Genomic DNA, 21,094 nt, shown 5'->3' on the forward strand with positions numbered 1-21,094 from the left:
TATTTGGCTGCACAAGGGTTGGTGCCCCTAACCTCTGCGTTGTTCAAGGATCAACTGTATCCAAATGAATAAATACACTGCAGAACAAGAACATGTTGCAGCTTAGTAATAGTTTTACTTATTAACTTACTTAAAAAGAGATAATGAATGTTTGTGAAATTGTTTACAATTGAGATATCCATACACACAAATCATGTGCTATGTGATGTTTTGGTCAGTGACTGCATATGATAGTGGTCCCATAAAATTATGATCCTATATTTTTACTGTACTTTTCTCTGTTCAGATACACGAATACTTACCACTGTGTTACAACTGTGTACAGTATTCAGCACAGTGATGTGTTGCACAGGTGCGTAGCTTAGGAGCAACAGGCTGTACCATATAGCCTAGGTGTGTAATAGGCTATACCATCTAGGTTTGTGTCAGTGTACTCTATGATGTTCATGTCATGATGAAATCACCCAAGACACATTTCTCAGACTGTATCCCCATCATTAAGCAACACATGACTATATATATACATTTACTAATGTTTGTTATTTTTAATACAGAGAAGTTTCTTCTTTGCTTTTTAGAAATTTTCTATCAGTTACAAAAGGAAATACATTTAGAAAACAGTTTCAACTTTCATAGGCAAAACATACACATGAACCACACATAGGGCTGAGTGGATGTTTCCTAATTGCTGAGTCCATAGCCTCTAGTATGATGCCCAAGTGTCATAACTACACTCCCACATCAGCAAACTCCTCCCTCTTAATATGCTCAGTCATTTCTATCTCACCCTTCCTTACTTCCTTTGTAATTCAAGTAAGAAAACAATTTAGATGTTCGAGTATAGGAAATATTTGCTGAGACCAGCTCGGTCATGGAAACCCTACCTAACCCAGCAGTGCTAGAGAAATTAAAGACACACACCCAGAAATATAGCATGCGGAGTGGGCAATCAGGGGGCTCACAGCTTTCAGAGCTGAGAGCCCCGAACAGAGATTTACCCATATGTTTACTGACAGCAAGTCAGTGATAAACATTGTTTCTATAGATTATAGATTAACTAAAAGTATTCCTTCCGGGAAACAAAAGGATGGGCTCTGGCTAGTTATCTGCAGCAGGAACATGTCCTTAAGGCACAGATCGCTCATGCTATTGCTTGTGGTTTAGGAACGCCTTTAAGCCGTTTTCCCGCCCTGGGTGGGCCAGGTGTTCCTTGCCCTCATTCTGGTAAACCTTCAGCGTGGGCAGCGTGGGCGTCATGGCCATCATGAACATGTCACAGTACTGCAGAGATTTTGTTTATGGCCAGTTTGGGGGCCAGTTTACGGCCAGATTTGGGGGCCTATGCCCAGCAAATATTGGTTAAGTCTGTGCTTCAGACTAGATTTTTCAAGTCTACTGGCTTGTTTGAAAAACGCTTTTAGACAACACATCAGGTTTGTAACTTTTCACAAGTTTAAAATATTTCAAAGGTCTTTGAAAATTATAAAATCTTGAAATATCTATTTTAGTTTTCTGAGGGGTGCTGTTTTGACAGATTTGTAATTTTTTATTTGAATAAAAAGCCATCACTCTTTCATTCAATTTAGTGCCTAGATGTTTCCTTAGAGCCTGAGTTGTTGTTCCAAGCATCTGTGGAGAGTACCGACTTAGCCTGCTGCTGCAAAGACGAACGAATCCTTTCTCAGAGAAAACTCAAGACTGAATATGGTAGACTGGATTTTCCAGAGATGGCTGTGGAAGTAGGCTATCGAAGGGTTTTCAGGATACACAGTCCCACATGCCCCTTCCCTCCCATTGCATTCACAATGGATCACCTCTTGATTAAATTTCACCAGCTCATCCCCTGTTATTTTTTTATTTGACTGGAAACATGGGCTTTTAAAACACATGGGGCTCTCCTTTAGCCTGCAGAATGTGGGTATATCTTTACTATTTTCTCCTGCTCATAAAAATACATGCTTTCCACTAAACAAGTTAAATAATCACCCATAATTCACCCACAAGTTTAGTGTACTTTCTTCCAGTATTTTAAATATGCAAAGATATTGTTTTATTTGTATTTACTACCTGTGTAACTATATGCTTAGCCTTTTTTCCCCCATTTTGAGTTTATTTTTAATTCAGGGATTAGGTAGCCAGAGTCTGGCCTAGTGACTTCTGACCTTTCACTTGTGATCTCTTATCCATCTTCAGCCAGAAGCCTCTTTTTGTAGCCCAGCCTCATCTCTTGTGGCCCTTGAGCAAATTTCTCCAGCTACTGCCAAATGCCTGAGATTTGTTAATCATACCATTTATTTTTGCTAACACTAGTTAACAAACAAGCTTTTCTAGAAGAGCTAGGTGGAATATGTCATCAGAGACTTGGAATGAAAACAAAATACCGTTGGTAACTTACTTGCACCTGCGTCTTCCTCAGACTGCAAAGTGGTCACCAGCAATTCAGAGAGGCTCCAGTAACAAGCGGCTTCACTTCTTATCACACAACCTAACCATCTTGAGGTTATGTGCCAAAGGAAGAAGACATCTCCTTTTCTAAAAAGTCAACTGCTTTCTTCTTTACTAAAATAATTTAGGGGCCGGGCGCAGTGGCTCACACCTGTAATCCCAACACTTTGGGAGGCTGAGGCAGGTGGATCACGAGGTCAAGAGTTCAAGACCAGCCTGGCCAAGATGGTGAAACCCTCTCTCTACTAAAAATACACTAGGCGTGGTGGCACGTGCCTGTAATCCCAGCTACTCAGGAGGCTGAGGCAGAGAATTGCTTAAACCCGGGAGGCAGAGGTTGCAGTGAGCTGAGACCACGCCACTGCACTCCAGCCTTGGTGACAGAGTGAGAGAGACTCCGTCTCATTACAAAAAAAAAAATTTAGGTTTGTCCTTCCAAATTGTTTATCAAATTTTGGTAGATTCAGGAGTTGGGTTACACATAGTAACTGGGCAGCTGATATAAAGTCTGTATTTTTATAACTAGAAGAGCCAGGAAGCCAGTTTTCTGCTAGCATCTTTCTCCTAACATACCATTGGCACATGAAGTTATTATTTCAGAGCTTAATTATATTTCCTGACTACACAAAAAGCCAATGCGTTAAAAAAAGAAAAGGCCCACCTTTATATACGAATTAAAATTTATTTTAAACTGTTTTGTACATCTTTTTTAAAAATCAAAATTTGAAAGTCTTAGAATTAAGCAATGAGTCTTTGATATCATAAAGTTGTGTATAACAATAATTAAAGTAGTGGTAACATTTTGCCTTTGTAAAAATGTCACAGAATTCAAATCTCAACTTGGATCCTCAATGATTCAAGTGGTCTATCTTACACAATAAGCGTTTGGTCAGTTTCAAGATAAAATTCCCCCAGACATGCTGTCCTTAAGTCCTTCCTCCTCACCATCCATCAGCTCACACATCAGGGTAGCTGGCTGCTGTGGCGATTCCACAGTGGTTGTTCTTGTCTTTGGCTATTTTTACATAGCCATTCGAGCCCCATTCTGGACCCCAGCTGAAAGAGGAGCAGGTTTTCCGTTTTATACAAGGAATCAAGGGAAAATCGGCTCCATTAATAATAATAGCTAATACTTAAACAGTGCTTCCCATGTGTCAGGCACTATTCTAAGTGCTGTTAATATCCATTTATAAATGTCCTGAGGCCGGGCACAGTGGCTCACGCCTGCAATCCCAGCACTTTGGGAGGCCGAGGTGGGCAGATCACTTGAGGTCAGGAGTTTGAGACCAGCTTGGCCAATCTGGTGAAACCTCATCTCTATTAAAAATACAAAAATTGGGCAGGCGCAGTGCATGCCTGTAATCCCAGCACTTTGGGAGGCTGAGGCGGGTGGATCACCTGAGGTTTCAGGAGTTCGAGACCAGCTTGACCAACATGGTGAAACCCTGCCTCTACTAAAAAAAAAAAAAAAAAAAAAAAAATTAACCGGGCATGTAATCCCAGCTACTTGGGAGGCTGAGGCAGGAGAATCATCATTTGAACCCAGGAGGCAGAGGTTCCAGTGAGCCAAGATTGCACCACTGCACTTCAGCCTGGGCAAGAAGAGCAAAACTCCATCTCAAAAGAAAAAAACAAACAAAAAAACCCCCATAAAAATTAGCCAGGTGTGGTGGCGCATGCCTGTAGTCCCAGCTACTTGGGAGTCTGAGGCAGGAGAATCACTTGAACCCGGGAGATGGAGGCTGCAGTGAGCTGAGATTGCAGCACTGCACTCTTGCCTGAGTGACAGGGCAAGACTCCATCTCAAACTAAAATAAAACTGGCTGGGCACGGTGGCTCATGTCTGTAATCCCAGTGCTTTGGGAGGCCAAGGCAGGTGGATCACATGAGGTCAGGAGTTCGACAGCAGCCTGGCCTACATGGTGAAACCCCATCTCTACTAAAAAATACAAAAAAAATTAGCTGGGTATGGTAGCACATCCCTGTAGTCCCAGCTACTTGGGAGGCTGAGGCAGGAGAATCACTTGAACTCAGGAGGCGGAGGTTGCAGAGAGCTGAGATCGTGCCACTGCACTCCAGCCTGGGTGACAGAGCGAGACTCTGTCTCAAAAAATAAACAAATAAACGAATGAATGAATGAATGAATGTATTGATTCTTGTGGGTCCTTAACTATTTAAGATACTGAGGCAGAACTGGATTTCCACTGTAGCAGTCTGTCTCCACATACTACCTTATGTCACATCTCAATTAAAGAATGCTAATTGTGAGAAAATGGATTCTGATAACCTTCAAAGCCTGAGAGCTGGGGAGTGAAATTCAATGACAGGGCATCCAATGACAATAGAAGGATGCACACAGACCACTGGACTCCCGGATGATCTTTCAGACTTAACAAAGAACCAGCAGAGGCAGATGTTTCTGCTTACTATTCCTTGTTGAAAAATTAGACAGAAAAAAGCAATCAGCTCTCAAACCTACAGGTCCACAGTTCTTTGTCTGAAACCCTTGAGGCCTAATGTGTTTCAGAATTTAAAAATTTTCAAAACTTAGTAATAAAATATTACAAATACACAGCAATAACTCCAAAAAGCTTGGTATGGAATCTTATAGTCAAACATTAATATTTCTGTGTTCACTCTAAGTAGAAGAAAGACTGTTGGAATTTTGAAATTGAGCTTTTGTGAACTTGTATCCAAATACTGATTTGGAACAAAAATTCCCTTTTCAATTTTGAGTTTTATACCTGTTTTTGACGAGCCAATATTTGCTGTTATCCGAATTTGCTCCTTCAAAGCCATAGCCAACCACCAGAACACCATGATCCAGGTTTTTGCTGCTGCAGTCTGGTTCAAAATAAATGCCTGGGAGAGTAAAATCAATGCTGGGGTGAGAAGCTCCAAGTGACGTGTGACAGTAACCCACCCTACCACCCTCCATAAGGGAGTCATCTCTAAATTCAGTAAAATGTCATAAACAAATGCCAAATAAGGACCCAAACAATATTGGCCAAAAAACAGTAATGGCTGATAAAGGAAAAAAGTCAACCTCAACTCAATAGAAATCAACTAACTTCAACTAAGTTCAAGATATTTTCTACCTAAAAAAAAGAAAATCCAAAAGATAAAACCTATGGTTTACAGCTAAGGTGATTTAGATACTTATCTCTAAGCCCAAATACCAATTTGCATAATCCCTTTCTATTCCCAGGATGTCAGTCTAAAATAGCACCAAAATAAACAAACAAAAACTTGAAGGGGATTCTTTACAGTCCTAATTACAGTAGTAAAAAACTTTGAGAAAAAAAGGCCCAACAACTGGAAAATAGTTTGGAAAATTAGGTTGTCTCTATACAATTACATGGCCATTTAAAAATATTTATGAGAAGTTTAACATAACTAAGTATTTTCTCATGTCAAATGCAAACATCACTATGTTAAATGCTCACTCTCAAAGTACTACATTCCTGCAAAGCAGGACGTCATATCAAAGAATCAATCACGGTGATGCTTCCCAATTCTGCCTAAATTTCTATAATAAAATGACACTTACCTGATTTGTAGAACTGGAAGGACGAATGGCCTGCATCCATAGCAACAGAGATGGGCCCCACAGTTGCGACTGCTTTCATCAGGGCCTTCTCCTTTCCAGGTAGGATCACTGTGAAGCCAGTGTCATTAGCAACGGAATTCTCAGGTCTGTACTTACAGATTTCATCCTTTTAAAGTTAAAGGGGGAGAGACTTGATCACTACCATCTACCTCCTGGGGAACATTAGTTCTAGAACCAAAACACTCAGCAATTTGCAACCTAGGATTTCCAAATCAACACCCTTATAAATCGTCCCATGAAATAAAATGCTATTCATTGATTTGAAAATGAAAAATCAGTTGACATTTCTTCAATGAGAACCCCTAGGTCAATCTGTCCATAAAAAATTTTTCACAATGGATAAAGTTCTATTATATGTAGAATGGTTTGCCTATTCTCCATGTTATGTAAAAGCAAGAACAGCTATGTGTTAACCATCTAATGTTACTTATATGGTAACCATTAGCTGTTGACCATCTCACCAGAGAACTGTGTAAAGGCTGATAATTTTTTTTTTTTTTTTTGAGATGGAGTCTCGCTCTGCGGCCCAGGCTGGAGTGCACTGGTGCGATCTTGGCTCACTGCAAGCTCCACCTCCCAGGTTCACGCCATTCTCCTGCCTCAGTCTCCTGAGTAGCTGGGACTACAGGCGCCCGCCACCAGGCCAGGCTAATTTTTTTTGTATTTTTAGTAGAGACGGGGTTTCACTGTGTTAGCCAGGATTGTCTTGATCTCCTGACCTCGTGATCCGCCTGTCTCGGCCTCCCAAAGTGCTGGGATTACAGGCGTGATCCACCACGCCTGGCCAAAGGCTAATAATTTATAATAACAATACTCACGGTTTGCAGATGTAGATTCTACCATATAAAATGTGAATTCTGAAAAAAGTATCTGTTATCTCTGAAAGTGTTCCACTTTCCAAAAGCAGAGACAAGATAAGGAGCTCCATTTACCATGGCTACATATGGATAGGATTCCTCAGAGTCCAGGCCTCCATTCTCCTTGACATACTGGAAGGCCTTATCCATGAAGCCACCATTGCAGCCCTGATTGCCTTGAGGATGCGAACAGTCCACCAGATTCTGCTCGCTCAGTGAGACAAGTTTCCCAGTTTTCCGGAACATCTGTCCTTCAAGAGCACCAGTCGCACTAAAAGCCCAACAAGAACCACACTGTTTCTAAAAAGGGAGAAAAAAAAGCTGTCAATTTACAAGACCAATACAAATACAGTACCCCATAATTGAATTATCTGAATATTCTTTAAAAAAAAAAAAAAAACCATTGCCACACTTTGGGAGGCCGAGGTGGGCAGATCACTTGAGGAGAGGAGTTTGAAACCAGCCTGGACAACATGAGGAAACCCTGTCGCTACTAAAAATACACAAAAATTAGCTGGGCATGGTGGTGAGCACTTGTAATCCCAGCTACTCGGGAGGCGGAGGCAGGAGAATCTCCTGAACCCAGGAGGCAGAGGTTGCAGTGAGCCAAGATCACGCCATCGCAATCCAGCCTGGGCAACAAGAGCAAAACTCCGTCTCAAACAAACAAACAAAAAAAACCACCAAAAACCAAAAATACAAAAAACCCATCACCATATGTTGTGCCACCATCTACCACAGCAATGACACCAATTCCTTCTTGGCTTTCCTGTGGAGACGGAGGTCTGAATCTGACGCTGTCTCACCTGATTCTTCACTGGCGTCACATAGCCTTTCTTTCTCCAATCCACAGATTTGGGAAGATCAAGAAACAGAGGCTCACGGAACACTTTCCCCTTCCTGAATTTCTGGTTTCGAAAGCAACCCATCATCTGCCTGAATTCTTCATTGGTCTTCAAGGAGAAGTAAATAAAATGTTAAAAGCAAGACTATTTTGGTGAAGAACTGAGAAGCAGCACAGAGTTCAGCAATCCTTGCCACACTCACCATGTCACCAAAAGCATTCATGGCCATTGTGAAGCCATGTTTCCCTTGGCTGTATTCCCCATTGTGCAGTTCAATCATTTTCATATTCTTTTCCCACACTGCTCTCCTCCATCCTTCTTCATTCTAGAGGCAAACATATAGCTGGTGGACTTTATGTCTACTTACCCAACCCATGTTCACCAAGCCGATTTGCGGGCAGAAATGGAAGAGAAATCATGGCCAGGGATGGGTTGATACTTCTCCGGGAGCTGTTCTCCAAGCCAAGACACAATGGAGATATATGCCCATATTGCACCTATAATGGGTGCTGTTAGGTTATTGCCTGGTAAGGTCTGGCGTCTAGAAGCTACTCTCTGGCTATCAACTCCCAACAGCAAGGAACATTCTCTCCAGAGTCCCTCTGGACAGTTTCAGATGTTACCAACCGCGCCATATAATCTTCTGTGTGTTGCCTTCCACTGGTACCACTTTGTATCCAAATTTTGGTCAAATTTTGGAACAGCGGAGGCTATTCCCAAGCAAAAGGCAGCCAGGACGAGCGAAAGATTCATGTTCCAAAACCTAGAGAGAGAAAAGAAATGAGTATCTGATTAGACCAATCCTAAAAAGCCATCTTACAGCCCCCGTGGAATAAAAATATTTCAATTATTCTCCCTAGCATTTCCCCAAGGACTGTGGAAGAGGCTGAAACAGGCCAAGTGGAGGTATTTGATGGGCCCACCAAAATGAAAAGCAGCCTGCAGAGTTGGAGGCGTTGAAACAGCATATGCGATAATTTAGGGTATGAGAAGGGTGTGAAAGATACCTGACGGGTGAGAAGCTTAAGGCAACAACTAGAAAACTAGGAAAGAGTTGGTCCAGGTTTTGCACCAATTGTACTGAGGTCATCCAGGCAAAACCTCACTAATGAAGACATACTATCCCAAGTAGATGCAAGCGGATCCCCAAGGAACACCACCTCACACCTTCTTGGCTGATACACAACAGGAAATGAGCTGTGTCTTCCAACCTCTCCTTTTGGAATAAAACCTTTCGGGAATCCCTTTCCAGGAGACACTGGGAAAGAGAGCACCCACTACTCCCGCCGTCCCACACTTGGGTCTGTGCTACTCGCTCCCCTAAACCGGGGCAGGGTCACAAGGCCGCGCCGCTGGAAGCCAGGGGCCCCAGGGCCATGGCCCGGACCGGGGCAGGCAGCTCCCGGAGCTCCGGGCGGGCCAGGGCCGGGGCCGCACCGCCTGCTCTCGCCCTTCGCACGCGCCGCCGCGCCCCCGCGCACCGAGAATGTTTGCGGCGGCGCAGGGAGCGGGGGCTCTGCGGCCAGGCTGCGGGGATGAAGCCACCCGGTCCGGCCCGGCTTCAGCCCGCAGGATGACTGACCTGCACCGCCCGGGCCCTCCCAGTGGTCCCGGCGCCTCCCTGGGGTCTCCAACCGCCCTCCCCCGTTCCCCACCTCGAGGCTGGCAGAGCTCCGGGCAGAAGCTCTCACTCTCAGGGGTAGCGCCCGCCTCCTGTCAGTGTCCCTGAAGGGCGGTTCCCCTCCTCCAGTCCCCCTTCGCCCTGCCCCTCGGTCTGATCGGGGGCGCTCACCAGTAGCCGTCGCAGCTGCGCAGGTGCCCTCGGCAAACAAGCCACTGAGATTACAGACGTTCGCGGTCTGGTGCAGGTTCGCCCGCCTCGGGATTTAAGTTTCCAGGCGGCCTTCCCCGCCCCCACCGCCTTCCCGCGCTGCGATTGGCTGTTCCGGCCACTGGGCGGGGCCCCGGGCGCTCAGAGCCCGCGCGTGACGCAGCCCAGTCCCAACCCGTCTCAGGTCTGGGCGCGCCTACCTCAATAGACCCTGGCTGCAGGAAGCGGAGCCGGGCGCCCGGGGGCTGCGCGGAGGAGGGGGAGGCGCCTCCCTGAAGGGCTCACATCTACTGACTTTCCCGACTTACTGCGCTGAGCGGGTGGTTTACAGCGAGCTCTGTGTGGTTTTTCAGTCCCTACTTTTCCTTAGTCCTAGAGTTTTTGGTGAAAATCTGCAGGGCCGGGAGCCAGGGTACTCTCGTTCAGTGGCTCCTGTTTAGTCCACGGCAAAGGTGGGACGGAGTGGAAGAACGCACAGCCCCCGGCAGAAGCATTACCTTCCACTTAAGGGTGGGTGCATCAGGGCTTTAGAAGAATCGGGTAAGGAAAGGCACCCCCAAAACACGGGATGGATGGTCGAGACCGGACACCAGGAGGGACGGGACTAGCTGATAGGGTGTCCAGAGACCGCGGGGCGTTTTGTGGTGCGTCCTTCCCAGTCTGTTGCATTCAGGGATTCTTCCTTCTCCCATGTCTTTCAATACCAAAAAAAAAAAAAGTTACAGAAATATTTGGTTAATAAAAAAGAGAAAAAAGTTGAGAATGGTGAAATTGCTTTAAAAATTTTTCTTTTGTAGAGATGGAGTTTGGCTAAGTTCCCTTAGGCTGCTCTTGAATTCCTGGCCTCAAGCGATCCTCCCCTCTCAGCCTCCCAAAAGTGGTGGGATTACAGGCGTGAGCCACTACGCCCAGTCTGAGAGTGGTGGAAATTGCTTTTACTTACCTACTCTCTGCTTATGGGTTACAACGTCTCTTCCTCAGTATTCAAAGTGTGCTTCTTTTGAGATTTAATAAATTTACTTCAAAAATGTTTAATACCGGCGCGGTGGCTTACGCCTGTAATCCCAGCACTTTGGGAGGCCGAGGCGGGCGGATCACGAGGTCATGAGATCGAGACCATCCTGGCCAACATGGTGAAACCCTGTCTCTACTAAAAATGCAAAAATTAGCTGGGCGTGGTGGCACGCGCCTGTAGTCCCAGCTACTCAGGAGGCTGAGGCAGGAGAATTGCTGGAACCCGAGAGGCGGAGGTTGCAGTGAGCCGAGATCGTGCCACTGCACTCCAGCCTGGTGACAGAGCAAAACTCCGTCCCAAAAAATAAAAATAAAAATAAAAATATATAATATCAGGGTTGAGGTGATGCAGTTTGAGGAACTGCTCTTTATGGAGAAATATATATAGCTAAAGATTTAAGGAAATCATTAATAATTCAGAAACGTTTCTAATTCTTTTTAAAGTTATATAAAAAACATCCATTATAAAAAATATGTTTTAGAAAATAAACGTCCCTTGTCCCCTCTCCATAACCCTTTTCTAGGCATATCTTTTTTTGTCTTTACAAAAATGAAGTTATAATGCATATTGATTAATAAACTCTTAAAGATTAAATTGAAAAATATCCACAGTTTTTACTTGTTAATTTGAAAATTTGTGAAATCAAGTTTAGCCTAAAGCTGCCTCCCCATGTGATTTAAGTTTGGCCTAAAGGTTTCTCTGTACATAGCAAATTGTAACCTAAATGGAGGTGTAAACAGACTGTAGCCTGCTCTTGTGCCCATCCCCGAATTTCTGTAAATCAAAGAGGTTCAGTTGTTCAAACCATGTTCAAATAAGGCAAACATGGAGCTGTAACCAATCCTGCAGTTTCTGTGCCTCACTTGCCGTTTTCTGTCTATAAATCTTCCCCCATGTGGCTGCACTGGAGTCTCTCTGAGCCTACTCTGGCACTGGAGGCTGCCAGATTCACGAATTGTTTTTTGCTCAATTAAATTCTCTTAAATTTAATTTGGCTATGGATTTTCTTTTAACAAATTAAAAACAAACTGACAACTTTTCAGAAGCACCATCAGGCAAATACATCTTTTTAAAAATCAATTTATTAATAATTATATGTCCTTCCTTTAAATAAATAGCAGCTTTTCCCTCTCAAACACAACTAGGGGCCAAAGCTCTCAGGTGGTTATATAAAAAATACAAAAGTATATTGTATTGCAGGCCAAGGTAGGTGGATCTCCTGAGCCTAGGAGTTTGAGACCAGCCTGGGCAACATGGCGAAATCACACCTCTACCAAAAATACAAAACAAACAAACAAAAATTAGCCAGGCTTGGTGATGCATGCCTGTAGTCCCAACTACTTGGGAGACTGAGGTTGTAGTGAGCCGAGCAGAGCATGCGCCACTGCACTCCAGCCGGGATGACAGAGCGAGATGCCTTCTCAAAAAAAAGAAAAAAAAAAAAGCATCTTGTACTGCAAATAGCTGGGTTTTTTTTTTCTTTTTTAAAAATTAATCATTGTGTTGAACACAATCATCATTCATATGTGGAAATAAATGAAGACCACCACATAAGAACAAACAGAGGCCATATATTCAGAACTTGCTATAACAAAGGAGATAATTCAAAGACAAGGGAGAAGAAAAGCTTTAGGGGAAAAAGGGGGCAACTTCAGCTATGTCCTCTTTGCAGGGTGTCGTCATGGAGAAGCTGAAGGAGGGATAACTAGAGATGGAGCATCTTATGTGATTTGTTTGTGGAGTATATTTGGTTTTTCTGGTTTGTCCTGGGTTGGAAGCAGAGGCAAAAATGAGGAAGCTGTCAGCCACTGAGTAAGTCCTGACTGTTCTGAGTTGGTCCTTGCAGATATTATGCTTCATTTCTTCTGTGGGTCAGAGTTCTATTGCCATATACTATGGCCATTGTCTATTTGTTTACTCAGTCTATCACAAGAAAGGTAAGTTATTCTAACACGTGGGTTTTACAGTTGCCCTTGGGCCACAGCTCCTTAAGATTGTAGGGTGGAGAAACCTGCCAGGCCATTAAGATCTGTGCCTTAAGCAACAGCCTGACAGCAGATGAGTGGCAGGTGCTGCCCTGAAGAATGGCATCCCCTTTGCTTTTTGGAATGTGAGACAAAAGTAGTGAAGAAAACATAGACCCTTTTCCAACCAAGTGTGCCCCAAATCTAAAATTATACCAGAAATATGTAAATGCAGAAGAAACATGGGAGAAAGCCAATAAGCAAGAGGGCGGAAGACATTATTGCTCCAACTTAGGACACCTATTTATATCTATTTATACACATCTGTAAAAAAATGCATTACAGAAATGTGGTATTACTAGCCAGGACAGATATATTTAAATATTTGTTTCTTTCCCTACTCTTCTATTCCTATTTCTTTGCAAAATAATTTTGATGAGTGATAATTTTTAGAACGGTCACATTTTAGTGAAGCAACCAAGACTTGGTTATGCCTTTAATAAAACAGAGTTGGCAGAACTTCCTGATTCCTATTTAAAATGCAGTGCCTGTGAAAGTATATTCTCACGTGCATCTGTGTAGCTTTCTTTTACTCACTATTAAAAGAGGATATAGGCCAGCCATGGTGGCTCACGTCTGTAATCCCAGCACTTTGGGAGGCTGAAGTGGGTGGATTACTTGAGGTCAGGAGTTTGAAACAAGCCCTGGCCAAGATAGTGAAACCCTGTCTCTACTAAAAATACAAAAAAAATTAGGCAGGTGTGGTGGTGCATGCCTGTAGTCCCAGCTACTTGGGAGGCTGAGGCAGGAGAATCGGGGAGAGGCGGAGGTTGCAGTGAGCCAAGATTGCGCCACTGCACTCTAGCCTGGGCAACAGAGTGAGACTCTGTCTCAAAAATAAATAAATAAATAAATAAATAAATAAATAAATAAATAAATAAAAGAGGATATAATTCTTTACCCAGTCTCCGGAAATTTTAAACCATAGGGGAACTGGCAAACTTAGTGTGGCGGCATTCAAGACCCTGACATCACTTAACACCTCTCCCCAGTATAACAGCCCCCTCCGATTTGTTTAAATTCACTGAGCCAAGAATTACTCTTAAGAAGCATTATCCAGCAAACTGTCCACTTGCAAAATGGTTTGTCACCATTGATAATCATATAGCAAACAGCCTGTTTATGATTTGAGGTTCATATGAAACCACTTATGAAATAACTACTTTTCTGGGTTACTGTAACTGTGCTTTTCCTGTAGAGTTAAATTATCAGCCAATTCATCAAGCATGTAAATCAATCAATGAGAATTCAGCTCTTACTCGGTACCAGTTCTTCTCTTCTGGTGTAGCATGAGCATTCACTTCCACATTCTTAGCTTTCCTAACAGCTTTCTCTGAGGTTCAGCCTTTCTGTATTCAAATATGTGGTTCACTGTAGTAATTTCAGTTCTATAGCAAATCGAACAGGACAGATATATTTAAATGGAACTGTGGTGAAGCACCTTTGTATAGCAGGTAACAAGGAAACCAATTCACAAGAGAAATGGTGGAATTTCTCCCCTCCTCTAAAACAGTAATCCACAAACTCTCAGCCAAATCTGAAAAATTCTTCAAACCTCAAAAAGTCCTTTCAAGAAACAAGGTGTATTCATTTCCTGTGTCTGCTGTAACAAATCCCCACAAACTCAGTGGCTTGAAACAGGAGTCCTTTATTCCCTCACAGTTATGGAGGCCAGAAGTCCTAAAGAGGCATCACTGGGCTAAAGACCAGGTGTGATAGGGCTCCCTCCCTTCCTCCCTCCTGAGGTTCTAGGGGAGAATCTGTGCCTTGCCTCTCCCAGCACTGGTGGTTGCTTGCATTCCTTGTCTTGTGACCATATCACTCTAATCTCTGTGACTACATTGCTATCTCTTCTGTCTGTGTCTAATCTCCCTCCCTCTTATAAAGACACCTGTGACTGCATTTAGGGCTTATTCAGGTAACCCAGGATAACCGTTCCATTTCAGAACTATTCATGGAATCACATTTACAAAGTCTTTGCTGTTTAAGATAACAGCTTCAGGGGCCAGGAATTAAGACCTGCTGTCAGTGGGGGCTATAAACATCCTGGTACACATGGCATAAATAAAAATCAGTTTCTTGACAACGCTGATGAAAACTTTGTGTTTATTATAACTTGAGGCTGGCCAGGCGCGATGGCTCATGCCTGTAATCCCAACACTTTGGGAGGCTGACGCGGGCAGATCACTTGAGGTCAGGAGTTTGAGACCAGCCTGGCCAACATGGTGAAAACCCATCTCTACTCAAAACATAAAAATTAGCCGGGCTTGGTGGCGGGCACCTGTAATCCCAGCTACTCGGGAGGCTGAGGTAGGAGGATTGCTTGAACCCTGGAGGCGGAGGTTGCAGTGAGCCGAGATCATGCCACTGCACTCCAGCCTGGGCAACAGAGTGAGACTCTGTCTCAAAAAATAAAATAAAATTAAAATAAGATAAGATAAGATAAAATAAAATAAAATAAAATAATAAAATAACTTAAGGCTGACCTGACTAAGAGAGTTGGACCCTACACTCCCTGGGAACTTCCCACACTGTGACTTCTTTGCTCCATCTCAGCCTCAGATCCCTGCCTCATGTACCTGAGTATTGGCAACATTTCCTGCCTTGTGTTTCCCTTGCAATGCTTGACACAGCCTTTTAAGTTTCAAGACCCTGGCCAGGCCTAGTGATTGGCTCATGTCTGTAATCCCAGTGCTTTGGAAGGCGGAGGCGGGAGGATTGCTTGAGCTCAGGAGTTCGAGACCAGCCTGGGCAACATAGGGAGAACTTGTCTCTACAAAAAATAAATAAAAATAGCCAAAGCTTGGCGGTGCGTGCCTATAGTCCCACCAACTCAAGAGGCTGAAGTGGGAGGATGGCTTGAGCCCAGGAGGTTGAGGGTGCAGTAAGCCATGACTGTACCACTATACTCCAGCCTGGGCAACAGAGGGAGACCCTGTCTCAAAAAACAAAAAAGTTTCAAGATCCCCACACAGCAGCTTTTACAACCCCTCCTTACTCTTTTCACAGCCAGCTGTCCCATGGTCTCTGCATAAAAAAGCACTGCTTACCCACCCTTTTCCTGAGACACTTCTGGTTTCGGCTTGGAGCATCTCCTTGTTGCAATATCTTGTATTAATAAAGTCTTTCCTTACTAATGTAGGAACGTGCATTTTTTCCCCTTGACACCCTGTGTCACTTTAGTGAGTGGTGAAGACAGAGAAGGCTCTGTGCTGTGAGAGGCTCAGCTTGCAGATGCACCTGTCCTGGGGTTGCTCCAGAGGAAGAGCGTCTCTGTGACTTCCTGGGTTTCCAATAGCTGAAGAATTCTTAGGTGTGGGCACTGTTCTGAGCATTTCACACGTGCTCCTGAGGTCATCTTCCCAACAACCCTATGATGCTCATTCTCAGACACCAGCTTTATCAGAATCACGTGGAGGCTCCTGAAAGTTCAGGTTGCTGAACATATCCCCCAGTTTCTGATTCAGTAGGTCTGGGACGGGGTTCCAGAATTTGCTTTCTAAAAACTTCCCAAGGTGGGCTGGGCGCAGTAACTCATGCCTGTAATCCCAGCACTTTGAGAGCCCAAGGTGGGCGGATCACTGAGGTCAGGAGCTCCAGAACAGCCTGGCCAACATGGCAAAACCCTGTCTCTACTAAAAACACGAAAATTAGCTGGCGTGGTGGTGCACGCCTGTAATCCCAGCTACTCAGGAGGCTGAGGCAGGAGAATTGTTTGCACCCGGGAGGCGGAGGTTGCAGTGAGCTGAGATAGCGCCACTTCACTCCAGCCTGGGCGACAGAGCAAGACTCCGACCCCACCCTCCCCAAACAACAACAACAACAACAACAACAACCACCACCCACACAAAAAACAAAAAAAACAAAACTTCACAAGGGATGCAGGGGAACCCACTTTGAAAACCACTGCCCTAGGAGATGCGGGCTCTTCTATACCCCATTTTACAGATGAGGGTGGACAGGGCAGTGGGAGATACAGAATCAAGGGTGAGGACAGGCTCTTTTCTAAAGTGAATGAATAACTTAATGTACGTTAGGCCATCAGGGCTTAGAAAAGGAAGCTGAGCTTTTGGTCTCTTGCCTGGTCCCTCCCCCAGTGCCCATCACTTGCTTGGCAAACTGGACTCTGGGAGCCAGAGGGTACTAAGAGAGCTGGAACGGGAGCACCAAGGCCATGCAGGTAAAGCCCCGAGGCTCCCCAGGGCAGTCTCTCCACTTCAGTGTGAATGAGGCTCAGCTGGATTCACACTGAAAGGAATAAAAGACAGGTGAGTCACGCAGCAGGCAGGCTGCCCGGGCAGGACTGGGCCTCCACACCTTCCTACCCCACCAGCTTCCAGGAGGGCGTTTTTGCCCGGTGCTTCGTGGGTGTTTTTGTGCTTGATCATTTCTAGGAGACAAAGGCTCTGCCTCTTACCTGTACTAATTAAATGTCAGATTTTAAGCCTGGCTCCAATGATAATAAGTCAATAACTCATGGTTCTGAGAAGCCCAGGTATTAAAAAAAGCGAGGTCTATTCATTCACCAATTTTAAAAACAAACACATGAAATATTTTTTAAAAAAAATTTGAGACCACAGAAAGGAAATAGAACCAGATAATCAAGCATCTGTGAGTCTCTGTATGATCCCCTTATAAATCAAAACAGGGAAATCTTCTCCGTATAAGCTTGAAAGTTTTTCTGAGCTACAAACTCTGCACTGGTGGTTTTATTTGTTTTTAATGTTCCTTGTTTTCTCCTTCCCACCTCCCCACACCAGTGCTGCCCCCTTGTTTTGGTTTTCTTGTCCTCAAATCAGACCCACAGCTATGGTCCCAAGCACTTCTAAACTTCATCCTCAAATCCAGAGGCTCCACTGAGGACCCAGCTTCTCCTTAGGAGAACTAGCCCACCCTCTGCAAAAGGAATCTGATCTTTTTTTGATCATTGCTAAGATAGAAAGAGGAAACAACATGTAACAGTTCAGTATAAAACTCACAGTTCTGATCCAAGCAGGAACAATTGCTTTATTGATTGATTGAGATGGAGTCTGGTTCTGTCGCCCAGGGTGGAGTGCAGTGGCACTACCTCGGTTCACTGCAACCTCTGCCTCCCGGGTTCAAGCGAGATTTTTCTGCCTCAGCCTCCAGAGGAGCTGGGATTACAGGCACCTGGTACCACACCTGGCTAACTTTTGTATTTTTAGTAGAGACGGGGTTTCACCATGTTGGTCAGGCTGGTCTCGAATTCCTGACCTCAGGTGATTCGCCCACCTTGGCCTCCCAAAGTGCTAGGATTACAGGCGTGAGCCACTGGGCCTAGCCTTAATTGCTTGTTTTAAATGCATTTTCTGTTCATAAGATCCTCTGCCCAGATGCTTATCTCCCACTCTAGGAGGAGGAGTCGGGCGATGGCAGAAGGCACAGGTGATTTGGCAAGGCTTGGAGTCGGGTGGTTCTGCCTGTGTTCCCTCGGCCAGCACCTCAGGTTTGCTATCAATGGAGCAAGGACCATACAAGCTGACCTTTCCCGGCTAATTAGCTTCTACACTGCAGATATGGCCTGCGTGTCCTCTCAACCCACCCACACCTCTGCACAGCACCCTTCTCCTCATGCACACTTTCCCAGCTTCTAAATTTCCATGCACTCTGTGTAGAAAGTTGCTGATACGCAACATTCATGAGTTAGCATCTGGTGATGGTTGCATGGCTCCGAGGAAACTGAGAGAAATTTGACCAAGAAAAATTAGATAGTGGTAAAAAAGAGTTTTCCTCCAAGTTCAAAGACAGAAATGGAACTAAATGATAATTTGAATGATATAAGGAAAGTGTTTTAATTACACCAGGACGGCAAGCGAAACTAAGTTGCATATTCTTTCTCCTTAACCAAGTGAATTGAGGACAAAGACTTTGTTTTATAGCACTGGGGACCCCAGTGTATGATAGATGCCCAGTAAATAGCATCACAGAATGGCAATTTTTAGGCTAAGAGAGGAATTGTTGCTAATTTGGCTACAACTTTATGGAACCTGGCACTTGGCCTAGAGCTCAGTGGGCCTCAGGTGGACTTGGGGAACTTCCTCTGCCCCCACAACACACAAATCCTACATCCTCCTTGCTGTCCTGTAGATGCTTAGAAATGCCTCAGGGAGCTTAGAAGTCTCTGTTTCTTTCTTTCTTTCTTTCTTTCTTTCTTTCTTTCTTTCTTTCTTTCTTTCTTTCTTTCTTTCTTTCTTTCTTTTCTTTCTTTCTTTCTTTTCTTTTCTTTTCTTTCTTTCTTTCTTTTTTTTGGATGGAGTTTCTCTCTTGTTGCCCAGGCTGGAATGCAATGGCACGATCTCGGCTCACTGCAACCTCTGCCTCCCATGTTCAAGCGATTCTCCTCCTGCCTCAGCCTCCCGAGTAGCTGGGATTATAGGTGCCCTCCACCATGCCCAGCTAATTTTTGTATTTTTAGTAGATGTGGGGTTTCACCATGTTGTCCAGGCTGGTCTTGAACTGCTGACCTCAGGTGATGTGCCCGCCTTGGCCTCCCAAAGTGCTGGGATTACAAGTGTTAGCCATGCATCAGGCCGATGTCCTCTGTTTCTTAGGGAGTCCCCACAACCAGGAGCCAGCCAGCATCTTCAGCAAGGGTCCTGTACAGCCTCAGTGCCCCATCCGCGGGAATGCTAGAACTCTGCCAGAGTCCACTAGGGCAATGCAAGAGGCCTGTAGAGGTGACTTCTCAGGATGGCCGGCCAGGTGGCTCCCAGTCCTGCCTGATCCAAGTAGTTTTCACACCCAGGGAGGTGGGGCCCTCTTCTGCTGCTCCTACCCGAGAGCCCTGGAGGGACATTGAGAAGAAAACAGTTTAGGATGCATGAAGTTAATGGTACAAATGAGCACAGAGGCTACTTAAGGTAAGACACATCTTAACTTAGTATTTGATCTAGAGATATCCAAGAATATGCAGCATAATAAATCCATTTGAGATAATAATGTTCCATTTCCCCTAGGATCTAGGAGATCCTAGGGCATTATACCCTAGGTAACAGAGATGGAAGCTTTGCACCCAACAGGCAACAAAGCCTTTCTGTAAGCACAAAGGGGAGTTGCCATCTGAAAATGGACATTTGGTTATTTTGCCCAACTGATGAAAGAGAAGAAAATTGGGGACTTCTGTGATCTTTCATTTGTTTTTATACTTTTGTTTTTTCCTTTTGGATTGGAGAAGCACTGAAAAATAAATCATATATGCTATCCCTTCTTACTATTTATTATTTTGATTGTGGTAATAAAAGAGTGAGTTGATAAATAAGTGTTTGCTGGAAATACCAAACTTTGACAACCAAACTGACAGACTATCCAAAAGCTTTCATTTTAAAATCTCTCTATGTTACAGCTATGTCTGCACTGAAACAGTGACATCACATTGTACACCTTGAATAGATACAATCTTTATCAATTAAATATTTTTAAATGAAAAAAGCTCAGTGGTTAGTCTGAACTATGTAAAGCAATTAAGCTTCAGAATCTTCTGCAAAGATGAGGATCGAGCCAGGAACTAGGTGCTTTTTGGAATGCAAACCTATAATTTTGTGAAATGAAATCAAAAGATAATAATAAAAGTAATAATAGTAAGTGAAAAAAGAAGCTCAGTAGAAAATGAACGAATAGGAGCAACAATTATCAGTACCCCTTGACCCAAATTATCACTGGCTTTGGAATGTAGCTATTTCCAATCCCATTTCTGGTAGGCATAAATTTTGTACAACTGACTTACTTTCTCAGAGCTTTGGTTTCATCCACTACAAAATGTGGACAATATCAACTACCCCATAAGGTAGTATTAAAAGTTAAATGAGAGGCTGGGCATGGTGGCTCACACCTGTAATCCCAGCACTTTGGGGGCTCGAGACAGGTGGATCACCTGAGGTCAGGAGTTCGAGACCAGCCTGGCCAACATGGTGAAACCCTGTCTCTACTAAAAAAACAAAAATTAGCCAGGCATAGTGGCATGTGCCTGTAGGCCCAGCTACTAGGGAGGCTGAGGCAGGAGAATTGCTTGAACCTGGCAGGCAGAGGTTGCAGTGAGCTGAGATTGCACCACTGCATTCCAGCCTGGATGACAGAGCAAGATTCTTGTCTAAATAAATAAATAAATAAAAATTAAACGAGAGAACACAAGTATTGATATAGCCAGCCATCTATAGAAATTTCTCCCATGAAAATTGGCATATCTTTGAGAAGTGACATTCAATCCAAAGGCAGAGTAACTTTTCTGTGAAAATTGTTGCCATTGAAATTCTATATACTGACCATGTTTATTGCTTTAACCATTCTTGCCCACCTGCTATCCCACTTGTGAAACCGTGAAATATATATTTGGTTTCGACCCTGTTTCCTGACATATGACTCCTAAAATCCTTAGAAACACCAAAATGGTGTCTTTCTGTTTGCTAATGATTGACTGGTGGCTGGCAGCCCTTCAGTAGCTTCAGGATGG

General features: G+C 44.1%; 1 protein-coding gene across 2 annotated transcripts; it reads right to left on the bottom strand.

Moving 5' to 3' along the window:
* Positions 1-3,107: 3,107 nt before the first annotated feature.
* Positions 3,108-9,676, bottom strand: CTSV (cathepsin V). Of its 2 annotated transcripts, none has more exons than XM_002820008.4 (8): positions 9,550-9,676; positions 8,385-8,520; positions 7,960-8,082; positions 7,719-7,865; positions 6,988-7,212; positions 5,996-6,161; positions 5,190-5,307; positions 3,108-3,501 (listed from the first exon to the last, which is right to left on the bottom strand). In XM_002820008.4, the coding sequence occupies exons 2-8, from the start codon at positions 8,508-8,510 to the stop codon at positions 3,402-3,404; spliced, it is 1,005 nt and encodes a 334-aa protein (XP_002820054.1). In that variant the 5' UTR covers positions 8,511-8,520; positions 9,550-9,676; the 3' UTR covers positions 3,108-3,401. The 2 variants fall into 2 exon arrangements, with proteins under 2 accessions (XP_002820054.1, XP_024108573.1); XM_024252805.3 differs by lacking the exon at positions 9,550-9,676 and adding an exon at positions 9,413-9,539.
* Positions 9,677-21,094: the final 11,418 nt, after the last annotated feature.

Source organism: Pongo abelii, chromosome 13 (genome assembly GCF_028885655.2).
Source record: "Pongo abelii isolate AG06213 chromosome 13, NHGRI_mPonAbe1-v2.0_pri, whole genome shotgun sequence".
Taxonomy (NCBI): domain Eukaryota; kingdom Metazoa; phylum Chordata; class Mammalia; order Primates; family Hominidae; genus Pongo; species Pongo abelii.

Excerpts from the sequence above, each read along its gene's own strand:
- CTSV (XM_002820008.4), bottom strand. The coding sequence starts at position 8,510 with ATGAATCTTTCGCTCGTCCTGGCTGCCTTTTGCTTGGGAATAGCCTCC. Across the intron at positions 7,866-7,959 it reads TGAATGCTTTTGGTGACATG|ACCAATGAAGAATTCAGGCA; the intron begins GTGAGTGTGGCA and ends TTCTCCTTGAAG. Across the intron at positions 5,308-5,995 it reads CTTCCAGTTCTACAAATCAG|GCATTTATTTTGAACCAGAC; the intron begins GTAAGTGTCATT and ends TTACTCTCCCAG.